This window comes from Pristiophorus japonicus, chromosome 13, assembly GCF_044704955.1.
Source record: "Pristiophorus japonicus isolate sPriJap1 chromosome 13, sPriJap1.hap1, whole genome shotgun sequence".
In the NCBI taxonomy this organism is placed as follows: domain Eukaryota; kingdom Metazoa; phylum Chordata; class Chondrichthyes; family Pristiophoridae; genus Pristiophorus; species Pristiophorus japonicus.
The window spans coordinates 73141807-73155158 of record NC_091989.1 but is presented as its reverse complement, the minus strand read 5'-3'; the positions used below and the strand labels follow the sequence as shown (position 1 = coordinate 73155158).

The 13352-nt window shown below is 44.8% G+C and overlaps 1 protein-coding gene across 1 annotated transcript in view; it reads left to right on the top strand.

Annotated features, from left to right (window-relative positions):
* Positions 1 to 13352, top strand: part of washc4 (WASH complex subunit 4) — a 161082-nt gene that overhangs the window by 34895 nt on the left and 112835 nt on the right. The window contains exon 8 of the mRNA XM_070896769.1: positions 2880 to 3005. Within this exon, the coding sequence (XP_070752870.1) occupies positions 2880 to 3005 (126 nt within the window). The remainder of the gene's footprint in view (positions 1 to 2879; positions 3006 to 13352) is intronic.

Here is a 13352-nt window from a genome sequence, read left to right as displayed (position 1 = left end):
AAACGGGGAAAGTGGCTCAACCGTGGCTAACAAGGGAAATTAAGGATAGTGTTAAATCCAAGGAAGAGGCATATAAATTGGCCAGTAAAAGCAACAGACCTGAGGACTGGGAGAAATTTAGACTTCAGCAGAGGAGGACAAAGGGTTTAATTAAGAGGGGGAAAATAGAGTATGAGAAGAAGCTTGCTGGGAACATAAAAACTGACTGCAAAAGCTTCTATAGATTTGTGAAGAGAAAAAGATTAGTGAAGACAAACGTAGGTCCCTTGCAGTCGGATTCAGGTGAATTTATAATGGGGAACAAAGAAATGGCAGACCAATTGAACCAATACTTAGGTTCTGTCTTCACAAAGGAAGATACAAATAACCTTCCAAATGTACTAGGGGACAGTGAGAATGAGGAACTGAAAGATATCCTTATTAGGCGGCAAATTGTGTTAGGGAAATTGATGGGATTAAAGGCCGATAAATCCCTGAGTCCTGATAGTCTGCATCCCAGACTACTTAAGGAAGTGGCCCTAGAAATAGTGGATGCATTGGTGACCATTTTCCAACAATCTATCGACTCTGGATCAGTTCTTATGGACTGGAGGGTAGCTAATGTAATGCCACTTTTTAAAAAAGGAGGGAGAGAGAAAGCGGGTAATTATAGACCGGTTAGCCTGACAACAATAGTGGGGAAAATGTTGGAATCAATCATTAAGGATGAAATAGCAGCCCATTTGGCAAGCAGTGACAGGATCGGACCGAGTCAGCATGGATTTATGAAAGGGAAATCATGATTGATGAATCTTCTGGGATTTTTTGAGGATGCAACTAGTAGAGTGGACAAGGGAGAACCAGTGGATGTGGTGTATTTTGACTTTCAAAAGGCTTTTGTCAAGGTCCCGCACAAGAGATTGGTGTGCAAAATCAAAGCACTTGGTATTGGGGGTAATGTACTGACGTGGATAGAGAACTGATTGGCAGACAGGAAGCAAAGAGCCGGGATAAACGGGTCCGTTTCACAATTGCAGGCAGTTACTAGTGGTGGGACCCCAGCTCTTTACAATATACATTAACGATTTGGATGACGGAATAGAGTGCAATATCTCCAAGTTTGAAGATGACACTAAACTGGATGGCGGTATGAGCTGTGAGGAGGACGCTAAGAGGCTGCAGGGTGACTTGGACAGATTAGCTGAGTGGGCAAATACATGGCAGATGCAGTATAATGTGGATAAATGTGAGGTTATCCATTTTGGGGCAAAAAACATGAAGGCAGAATATTATCTGAATGGCTGCAGACTAGAAAAAGGGGAGGTACAACGAGACCTGGGTGTCATGGTTCATCAGTCACTGAAAGTGGGCGTGCAGGTACAGCAGGCGGTAAAGAAGGCAAATGCTATGTTGGCCTTCATAGCTAGGGGATTTGAATATAGGAGCAGGGAGGTCTTACTGCAGTTGTACAGGGTCTTAGTGAGGCCTCACCTGGAATATCGTGTTCAGTTTTGGTCTCCTAGTCTGAGGAAGGACATTCTTGCTATTGAGGGAGTGCAGCGAAGGTTCACCAGACTGATTCCAGCGATGGCTGGGCTATCATATGAGGAGAGACTGGATCAACTGGGCCTTTATTCACTGGTGTTTAGAAGGATGAGAGGGGATCGCATCGAAACATATAAGATTCTGATTGGACTGGACAGGTTAGATGCGGGAAGAATGTTCTCGATGTTGGGGAAGTCCAGAACCAGGGGACATAGTCTTAGGATGAGGGGTAGGCCATTTAGGACTGAGATGAGGAGAAACTTCTTCACTCAGAGAGTTGTTAACCTGTGGAATTCCTTGCCGCAGAGAGTTGTTGATGCCGGTTCATTGGATATATTCAAGAGGGAGTTAGATTTGGCCCTTACGGCTAAGGGGATCAAGGGGTACGGCGAGAAAGCAGGAAAGGGGTACTGAGAGAATGATCAACCACGATCTTATTGAATGGCGGTGCAGGCTCGAAGGGCCAAATGGCCTTCTCCTGCACCTATTTTCTATGTTTCCATGTTTCACACATCCATCTGCTCTATCCACCTATTTCTATAGCTCGTGGGACAGGGAGTAATCCAGAGATTACTACATTTGAGGTCCTACTTATTAATCTCTTTCCTCCCTCGCTAAAATCCGCTTGAAGGAACTCATCTCCCTTTCTACATATGTTATTGATACCGATATGGACCACACCCTCCCCCTCAGCATGTTCTGCCGCTGCTCGGTGACATCCTTGACCCTGGCATCAGGGAGACAACATACCATCCTGGAGTTACGTCTGTGGCCGTAAAAACATGTCTGTTCTCCTAACTATCGAATCTCCTGTCACTATTGCTTTCCCGATCTGTCTCTTCTCTTCACTTCGCCCCCCCCACTGCCACCCCACCATCCTCTCTGTACAGCTGATCTACCCGGGGTGCCATGGACTTGGCAGTGAATTGTTGTTCGAGATTATAAAAATGCTAAATCTTACATTTTTAATTTTGTCTTTTTTCTCTCTCAAACCAATCTTTCTTTCTCTCTCTCTCTTTCTCCTTTCTGTACCTGATTTGACATTGAATTGACCCACTCTCAGTCCTTCCTCTCTTTATTTCTCATTGTTTGAGGAGGTGTCCTTTGGGCCCTGTTGCTGTTATCCGATCGCACTTCCAGTAACTTCCAGAGCAAAATATATTTTGAGCTGAAGGGTGCAGGGAAAAGTCTGTCTAACGGAGTGCATCGCGAGATGTCCCGCTCCAGCAGATTTTAGGCCCATTATGCTTGTTGATTTGCATTGACATAGCTTGTAATCAAATGTAAATAAATGATGTGCACTGTTGTATGTTTTGTGGAAGACCAAATCTAATTAAACAGTTTTATGTTTTTAGGGTATTCTGTACGCAAACAGCCTCAGTAACATTGTGCGAACCACAATGAACCTGTACATGTCAATGCAGAAACCTATGACCAAAACATCCGTGAAAGCATTGTGCAGACTTGTGGAACTTTTAAAGGTAAGCTCTTGGAAATATGTGCCACTTAGTAACTCCGTTCATTCACCTATTATTGTCACGGAAATGGAATTCAGATATGCTTTCCTTTTTTTTGCAATATTAGCAGAAGTTGATTTTTAATTTTCTGTGATGACATTGGGGTCAAGTTTCAGCCTGGGTTGCTTCTATTGTTTTTGGAGCAACTGGTTTGGAATGGAGTATCTTAGGAATTGCAATTCTCAGCATTTAGTTTGCTCCAGTTATAGTCAGTTAGAAGAGTTTCATTTTGGAAAATATTTTTTTTTTCAAAAGGGGGCGTGTCCGGCCACTTGCGCCTGTTTTGCAAGTTTAGGCAGCGAAAACTTACTTCAAACTAACTTAGAATGGAGTAAGTGTAGATTTTTGTACACTCAGAAAAACCTTGCCTACACTTCAGAAATCAGGCGTAGGTTACAAATCAGGCATAGGGAACGAGGCGGGGGGGGGGTGAAGGGAAGTCATTACATTTTACAAGCATTCAACAGTCTCACTTATACAAATAAAGAGCCATCCTGAATAAAAAAAATTATAAGCAAAGCAAATAAAAAATATTGAATATTCCTACCTGTGTGAAGCAGCAGCAGCCTTCGAGCTGCGGTGCTTCAGGCAGGCCTTCTATGTAGGAGACAGGGGCGGCGTCAGTGGCTCGACGGCAGGCGAAGAAACTGGCTCGACGGCAGGCGAAGAAACTGGAAGCAGCCTTCGAGCTGTGAAGGCGGCTGAGGCCATTCGGCCAGGGGACAGGGTAGGCGTGCAAAGCACCGGGAGGGAGAGGCAGTCAGCTAGCCAGTTTAAAACTTGGAAATTTGTAATTCCAGTATGGGTGTTGCATTGTCAACACCACGGATTATGCAATGGTTCGCCAGCAGTTCACTGCATAGGAGAGAATTGATTAGAGCTCACTGCACCAGGAACGTCATAGCTCGTAGGTTGATGGGCAGGAGACCTTACCCACGTCGACAATATCGAGCCAGGCGCTCGTACCTGGACATGAGCGAGTCTGATTGTGTCAAAAGGCTGCGTTTCCGCAGAGAAGTTGTCGTTTAGATCTGATATGGTGAGAGCAGATTTGCAGCCCAGAAGCAGAATGCCAACTGCCTTGTCTGTCGAAGTGAAGGTAACAGCTGCACTTGCCTTCTATGCCTCGGGATCGTTTTAGGCTACAACTGGAGATGTGTGCGCCATCTCTCAATGTGCAATACATGCCTGCGTTTACCAGGTCACAGTTGCACTGTATGCGTGAAGGAATGACCATCAATTTCCCAATGACCGCACAAGCGATCCATGAGAGGGCTGTGGGCTTCTTAAGGATTGCCGGCTTTTCAAAGGTACAGGGCTGCATTGATTGTACCCACATAGCCTTGCAAGCATCTGTGGAGGATTCCGAGCAGTACAGGAATAGAAAAGATTTTTACTCCATCAATGTGTGATGACAAGCAGTGCATCATGTCAGTCGATGCGAGATACCCTGGCAGTACCCATGATACGTTCATCCTACGCGACAGCGTTATATCTGACATGTTTGAGCAGCAGTCAGAAGGGCAGAGCTGGCTACTGGGAGACAAAGGGTACGGCAGCAGGAGCTGGTAGTGGAACCAGAAGACCCATGTGAGGGTCCAGTGCATGATGATAGTAATTTGGAAGAGCAGGATGAGGATGATGATGACAATCAGGAAAACATGCAAGTGCCTAATGCCGGAGCGCAAGGTTGGAGAAGGGCCATACATCGTGCTCTTTTAATGATTGCTCGAGCCCTGCGTTAGCAGCTCATCCGTGAACGCTTCAATTACTGATGCCTGAGGGCTCGGCGACCACTGTTGCGCATGGACATGTTTATTTTTTGGAGTTGTTCCGATGTTGTGTTGTGTTAATGGAACATGATTCAGTTTTAATGAAAAAATATTTTATTGAAAAGTTAATGTCACAACAAATATTTTATTAGTATCAAACTTTACTTTTTAATATGACTCTTGAAGATCACTTAAAAACTTTAACATCACTTATAAACTTCTAAAGTTACAAAAGTTACGCAACAATTTCAATGTGAAAAATCTTACACTCTCGATCACTTAAACTTCAGGATCACTTTTTTTAGGTGCAAAATTAAATAAGATACAAAATGTGAGAGCATATTTACACTATAAGATCACTTAAAAGCCCTAAGATCACTTATAAGTTGTAAAGTTATAAAACTTACAAAACAATTTCAATTTGAAAAACGCTACTACAGCTACATCAAGAGCAAGAACAAAAGCAGCAAAGAAAGGCTGAAACCATCTCTCATCCACATCTCAGTGAATGTTCACTTCTTCATGGGGGTGTCATTTGATTGGCGGGGCTGTGTGCCCTTATTGCAGCAGCTATCTCCATGAGGGCCTGTGCCGTCGATTGCACTCCCTCAGACATTCCCTCCCTAAGTTCCCGTGTCATTACTGCTATTTCTCCCGTCAGGACCGTCACCTCTTCACCCACTGCACTGACGCTACCGATGAGTGATCGGGTAAGCTCCAATGCCACAACCTGAGCCGCATCTGTTGCACGCTGCATCTCAGGAGAGTGTGTCTCCAATCTCCTCCTCTGCCTGGGTCTGCCTCGCGGCACCACTACACTGGGAGGCACGGGCTGGGACGGTGGGACGCTCGGTGTTCCAGATGGCAGTACTAGAGAAAGAGGCGCGGGCTGGGATGTTGCGGCCCTGGGTCTTGCATCTGGCACCACTCGAGTGCGAGCCGTGGGCTGGGATGGTGGGTCAATGGGTGTAAACTGCTCCATCATCATCATCATCATCATCATCATCATCATGTTCTGCAAAATATAACTGAACAGTCAAATGTTTAACAGCAAGGGAGGGGGCAGGATGGGTGGCATCTCTCTCATAGCAGGCCAGGCAGCAGGTTGATTTGAAGAGCCACGATGCATTTTCAGGACTTACCCTCTTCCTCGCTGTACTGATTGCCTTTCTCCATGTACAATTCATCATAGCAGCTACCCTCTGTTCCAAGGGTGTCAGTGGATGCAGATTGGGCATGCCTCCTCCTGTTCGAGTTGCTTCCCTTTTGTTGTGGGTCAATTTCTTCTGCAAAGAGTAAAATACTATTTTTTTTTACAGAGTGCGTCTTTCTGCAAGGTGGGACATAGATAGTCACATGACATTTACGATTACATTAAAACATGAAAATATCACTTGCACTAACTACTTGACCAAGGTCGTGCCATTTCTTTTTACACTGGCTTCCAGATCTCATGGTATGCACCACTGCGCAGTAATCTTCTGCAACTTGGTTCCAGCGTTTCTTCTTTTCTTTGGGTGCCACTTTTATGCGACCTCTGTTGCTGGTATCCAGCTCCTGCCATCTCTGCTCAATGACGTTTACTAATATCTCCACTTCCTCGTGCAAGAAATTCTTTGTTCTTGATGGACGTTGTTCCATTGCTGTGTTGAATTGACACTCTTATTTTTCAAAACACACAGTCCTTATTTTGCATGCACCTACGCAGCACTTGTTCTGGAAGTATAGCAGCAAAAGGCAGTTCTCACTGATTTCAGCAGGTGCTTTCTTCAACAGTGCTGCTAAAAGCACTCCTTCAGGCACAAAAGAATCACCAAGATTCAATCCCAAGCCTTTCCAGAGGTCCACGAGACAAATCAGCACTTTTCTTCAAGTTCCTTTAAAAATGGGCGAGTGCCAATGTTTGTGACCTACTGCGCGTGTGCGCGCACTCCAACGCGCACACGCAGGGCTGCCGGCACGATGTCCTCGCATCTAAGTTAACCCCGGCCCCCCCGCACTTCCAGCATCAGCACGACGCTGTGGCTGCGCCCCCTGCTGATCTCTGCACGCCGTGCCGAGCTCCAAGGGACCTGCAGGGAGGCCGAGAATTTCAAGGGAAGTTTTTGTCGCGCTTTTGGGCGCGAAAAACGGGCGTCGATGTCGGGGCTGCGCCTTTCCAGGCACGGCCCGAAACTTGACCCCTGTGGAGCGGATTTTCTGATGGTGTGCACCTCTGTTGCTCTTCCCACATTCTCCACCAGATTCTTTTGATACTAGTACAGGGCGATCTTTAATTTTCCAATTGCTGTTTTAATTTCTGCAAATGAGGGATGTTTCTTTATGTACTTAACATCTTGCAATGATGTAGCTCAAATAGGGACAAATCCCAGCACCTGAATGGCTAAGGAAAAACAACTTGCATCTAAAGAAGAGTAAAGGGCAGTAATAGTAGGAGATTTTAACTATCCAAATATTGGTGGGACAAATATAGTGAGAAGGGTATAGAGGTTGCGGAATTCTTGAAATGCATTCGAGAACTTTTTTAGTCAGTATGTAACAAGCCCAACATGAGAGGGGACGGTCTTGGATTTAGTTTTGGGGAATGAAGCTGGGCAGGTTGAAGGGGTATTAGTGGGAGAGCATTTGGGTGCCAGTGACCATAATTCAGTCAGATTCAAGTTGCTTATGGATAAGGACAAGAATAGAAACATAGAAAATAGGAGTGGAAGTAGGCCATTCGGCCCTTCGAGCCTGCACCACCATTCAATAAGATCATGGCTGATCATTCCCTCAGTACCCCTTTCCTGCTTTCTCTCCATACCCCTTGATCCCCTTAGCCGTAAAGGCCATATCTAACGCCCTCTTGAATATATCCAATGAACTGGCATCAGCAACTCTCTGCAGCAGGGAATTCCACAGGTTAACAATTCTGAGTGAAGAAGTTTCTCCTCATCTCAGTCCTCAATGGCCTTCCCCTTATCCGAAGACTGTGTCCCCTGGTTCTGGACTTCCCCAACATAGAGAACATTCTACCCGCATCTAACCTGTCCCATCCCGTCAGAATCTTATGTTTCTATGAGATCCCCCCTCATCCTTCTAAACTCCAATGTTTTAAGGCACAGTTGATCCAGTCTTTCCTCATATGTCAGTCCCGGGAATTAGTCTGGTGAACCTTCGCTGCATTCCCTCAATAGCAAGAACATCCTTCCTCAGATTAGAAGACCAAACCTGAGGCCTCACTAAGGCCCTGTACAACTGCAGTAAGACCTCCCTGCTCCTCTACTCAAATCCCCTAGTTGTGAAGGCCAATATACCATTTGCCGCCTTCACCGCCTGCTGTACCTGCATGCCGACTTTCAATGACTGATGAACCATGACACCCACGTCTCGTTGCACCTCCCCTTTTCCTAATCTGCCGCCATTCAAATAATCTGTCTTCGCGTTTTTGCCCCCAAAGTGGAGAACCTCATTTATTCATATTTATCCAAATTATATCCACTCACCTAACCTGTCCAAGTCACCCTGCAGCCTCCTAGCATCCCCTTCACAGCTCACACTGCCACCCAGTTTAGTGTCATCTGCAAACTTGGAGATATTACACATTTGGATTCATCCAAATCATTGATGTATATTGTAAAGAGCTGGGGTCCCAGCACCGAGCCCTGTGGCATTCCACTCGTCACTGCCTACCATTCTGAAAAGGACCTGTTTATCCCGACTCTCTGCTTCCTGTCTGCCAACCAGATCTCTATCCACGTCAGTACATTACCCCCAATACCATGTGCTTTGATTTTGCACACCAATCTCTTGTGTGGGTCCTTGTCAAAAGCCTTTTGCAAGTCCAAATACACCACATCCACTGGTTCTCCCTTGTCCACTCTACGGGCCCAAGTTTCCACATGATTTGCGCCTGATTTTTAGGAGCAACTGGTGGAGAACGGACTATCTTAGAAATCGCAATTCTCCACGTTTTTTTTTCTGCAGTTCTAGTCAGGTAGAACAGTTCTACTTTGGAACAGAATTTTTTCTTCAAAAGGGGGCGTGTCCGGCCACTGATGCCTGATTTCAAAGTTGCCACAGTGAAAACGTACTCCAAACTAAAGTAGAATGGAACAAGTGAAGATTTTTGTCGAACTGAAAAAACCTGTTCTACACATTAAAAAATCAGGCGCAGGTTACAAATTAGGCGTCCAGGGGGAGGGGGGGGAAGGGAACTCATTAAATTCTACAATAAATCCTTATTTATACTTCTACAAATATTATACAAATAAATCCAACCTGAATAAACATTTATAAGCAAAGAAAAGATTAAATAAACCATCTTCCTACCTGTGTGAAAGTGCTTCAGCCATCGTTCGAAGGAAACCGCCGTTTGTTGCCACGCAGGGGAGGGAGGGGAAGGAGACAGCGGCTTGTTGCCGTGCAGGGAGGGAAAGGAGACAGCGGCTTGTTGCCGCGCAGGGGAGGGAGGGGAAGGAGACAGTGAGAAAGGAAGCCTCAGTGCTGATGTGCTGATGGCAATGTGGTTTTATTAAAAAATTTTCAAAAATTAAACAGCTACAAAGAACTACAAAAATGGCCGAGTGCCAATGTTTTTTTTCACACTGAGCATGCGCGAACGCTCCAACGCGCACGCGCAGCGTTGCCGGCAGGAAAAAAACGAATTTGAATAGTACCTGCCCCCTCCCACTTACAAAATCGGCGCGAGTGTAGGCTCCGCCCCCCTGGGCGCCGCGCCAAACAGACAAGGAGCTGCAAAGCACTCGAGAATAGCGCATTTTTTTTCTGGCGCCGTTTTAGGCGCGAAAAACGGGCGCCCAGCCTGTGGAAACTTGGGCCCTACTAGTTACATCCTCAAAAAATTCCAGAAGATTTGTCCAAGCATAATTTCCCTTTCATAATTCCATGTTGCCTTGGACCGATCCTGTCACTGCTTTCCAAATGCGCTGCTATTTCATCTTTAATAATTGATTCCAACATTTTCCCTACTACAGATGTCAGGCTAACCGGTCAATAGTTACCCGCTTTCTCTCTCCCTCCCTTTTTTAAAAAAAATGGTGTTACATTAGCTACCCTCCAGTCCATAGGAACTGATCCTGAGTCGATACAGTTGGAAAATGATCACCAATGCATCCATTATTTCTCGGGCCACTTCCTTAAGTACTCTGGGATGCAGACTATCAGGCCCCGGGATTTATCGGCCTTCAATCCCATCAATTTCCCAACACAATTTCCTGCCTAATAAGGATATCCATCAGTTCCTCCTTCTCACTAGACCCTCGGTCCCTTATTATTTCCGGAAGGTTATTTGTGTCTTCCTTCATGAAGACAGAACCAAAGTATTTGTTCAATTGGTCTGCCATTTCTTTGTTCCCCATTATAAATTCAGCTGAATCCGACCGCAAGGGACCTATGTTTGTCTTCACAAATCTTTTTCTCTTCACATATCTATAGAAGCTTTTGCAGTCAGTTTTTATGTTCCCGGCAAGCTTCTTCTCGTACTCTATTTTCCCCCTTTTAATTAAACCCTTTGTCCTCCTCTGCTGAATTCTAAATTTCTCGCAGTCCTCAGATTTGTTGCTTTTTCTGGCCATTTTATATGTCTCTTCCTTGGATTTAACACTATCCTTAATTTCCCTTGTTAGCCACAGTTGAGCCACTTTCCCCGTTTAATTTTACTCCAGACAGGGATGTGCAATTGCTGAAGTTCATCCATGTGATCTTTAAATGTTTGCCATTGCCTATCCACTGTCAACCCTTTAAATATAATTTGCCAGTCTATTCTAGCCAATTCATGCCTCAAACCATCGAAGTTACCTTTCATTAAGTTCAGGACCCTAGTTTCTGAATTAACTGTGTCACTCTCCATCTTAATAAAGAATTCTACCATGTTATGGTCACTCTTCCCCAAGGGGCCTCGCACAACAAGATTGCTAATTAGTCCTTTCTCATTACACACCACCCAGTCTAGGATGGTCAGCTCCCTAGTTGGTTCCTCGACACATTGGTCGAGAAAACCATCCCTAATAAACTCCAGGAAATCCTCCTCCACCGCATTGCTACCAGTTTGGTTAGCCCAATCAATATGTAGATTAAAGTCAGAAATGATAACTGCTGTACCTTTATTGCATGCATCCCTAATTTCTTGTTTGATGCTGTCCCCAACCTTACTACTACTGTTTGGTGGTCTGTACACAACTCCCACTAGTGTTTTCTGCCCCTTGGTATTCTGTAGCTCCACCCATACCGATTCCACATCATCTAAGCTCATGTCCTTTCTTACTATTGCATTAATTTCCTCTTTAACCAGCAATGCACCCCGCCTCCTTTTCTTTTTTTTTCTGTCTATCCTTCCTAAATGTTGAATACCCCTGGATGTTGAGTTCCCAGCCTTGGTCACCCTGGAGCCATGTCTCCGTGATGCCAATTACATCAAACCCGTTAACTGCTATCTGCGCAGTTAATTCGTCCACCTTATTCCGAATACTCCTCGCATTGAGGCACAGAGCCTTCAGGCTTGTCTTTCTAATACACTTTGCCCTTCTAGAATTTTGATGTAATATGGCCATTTTTGCTTTTTGCCTTGGGTTTCTCTGCCCTCCACTTTTACTTTTCTTCTTTCTATCTTTTGCTTCTGCCCCCATTCTACTTCCCTCTGTCTCCCTGCATAGGTTCCCATCCCCCTGCCATATTAGATTAATCCTCCCCAACAGCACTAGCAAACACTCCCCCTAGGACATTGGTTCCGGTCCTGCTCAGGTGCAGACCATCCGGTTTGTACTGGTCCTACCTCCCCCAGAACCGGTTCCAATGTCCCAGGAATTTGAATCCCTCTCTTCTGCACCACTCCTCAAGCCACGTATTCACCTGAGCTATCCTGCGATTCCTACAATAGGCCTGGAATAAAAGTTCCGACTTGGGGAAAAGCTAATTTTGCTAAGTTAAGGAGTGATTTGGCCACAGTGGACTGAAAACAGCTACTTGGGGGTAAATTGGTGTCGGAACAGTGAGAGGCATTCAAGAAGGAGATCCGAAAGTTCAGGCTAAACGTGCCCTTAACGAAAAAGGGTGGGAATAATAATTCTAGAGCCCCCTGGATGTCTAGGAACTTAAAGGGGAGGATTAAGAAAAAAAAGGACGCTTATGTCACATCAATGGCTAAATACTTTAGAATCTTGAGGAATATAGAAAGTTAAGAGGCAAAATTAAAAAGGATATTAGGAATGCAAAGAAAAAGCACGAGAAATTCTTGGCCAATAAAATGAAGGAAAACCTTAAGATGTTCTATAAATATATTAAGAGTAAGAGCGTAACGAAGGAAAGTGTAGGGCCTATGGGGACCATGAGGGTAATCTTTGTGTGGAGGTGGAAGATGTTGGTCGGGTTCTTAACGAATACTTTGTATCTGTTTTCACAAAGGAAGGAGGTAATGCAAATACTGCTATCGAGGAGGAGTGTGCTATTCTGGATGAAATAGATATAGTTAGAGAGGAAGTATTAAGGGGTTTAGCAGCTCTGAAAGTAGATAAATCCCCAGGCCCGGATGAAATGCAGCCCAGGTTGTTGAGCGAAGTAAAAGAGGAAATAGCAGAGGTCTTGACCATTACTTTCCAGTTCTCTTTGGATTTGGGCATGATGCCAGAGGATTGGAGGACTGCTAATGTAGTACCCTTGTTTAAGAAGGGAGAAAGGGATAGGCCGAGTAATTACAGGCCTGTCAGCCTAACCTCAGTGGTGGGAAAGGTATTGGAAAAAATCCTGAAAGACAGGACAAATCTACATTTGGAAAGGCAAGGATTAATTGGGGACAATCAGCACGTATTTGTTAAGGGAAGATCATGTTTGACTAACCTGATTGAATTTTTTGAGGAGGTAACTAAGAAGGTTGATGAGGGTAGTGTATTCGATGTAGTATATATGGGCTTTAGCAAAGCTTTTGGTAAAGTCCCACATGGCAGACTGGTGATGAAGGTTAAAGCTCATGGGATCCAGAGCAAAGTGACAAGTTGGATCCAAACTTAGCTCAGAGGTAGGAAGCAAAGGGTAATGATTGATGTTTTTGTGACTGGAAGGATGTTTCCAGTGGGGTTCCGCAGGGCTCAGTACTGGGTCCCTTGTTTTTTGTGGTATATATCAACGATTTAGATTTGAATATAGGGAGTATGATTAAGAAGTTTGCAGACGACACTAAAATTGGCTGTGTGGTTGATAATGAAGAGGAAAGTCATGGGCTGCAGGAGGATATCAATCTACTGGTCAGGTGGGCAGGGCAGAACAGTGGCAAATGGAATTTAATTCAGAGAAGTGTGAGGTGATGCACTTGGGAGGGCTAATAAGGAAAGGATATACACATTGGGCCCAAGTTTCCACATGATTTGCGCCTGATTTTTAGGAGCAACTGGTGGAGAACGGACTATCTTAGAAATCGCAATTCTCCACATTTTTTTTTCTGCAGTTCTAATCAGGTAGAACAGTTCTACTTTGGAACAGAATTTTTTCTTCAAAAGGGGGCGTGTCCGGCCACTGACGCCTGATTTCAAAGTTTCCACAGTGAAAA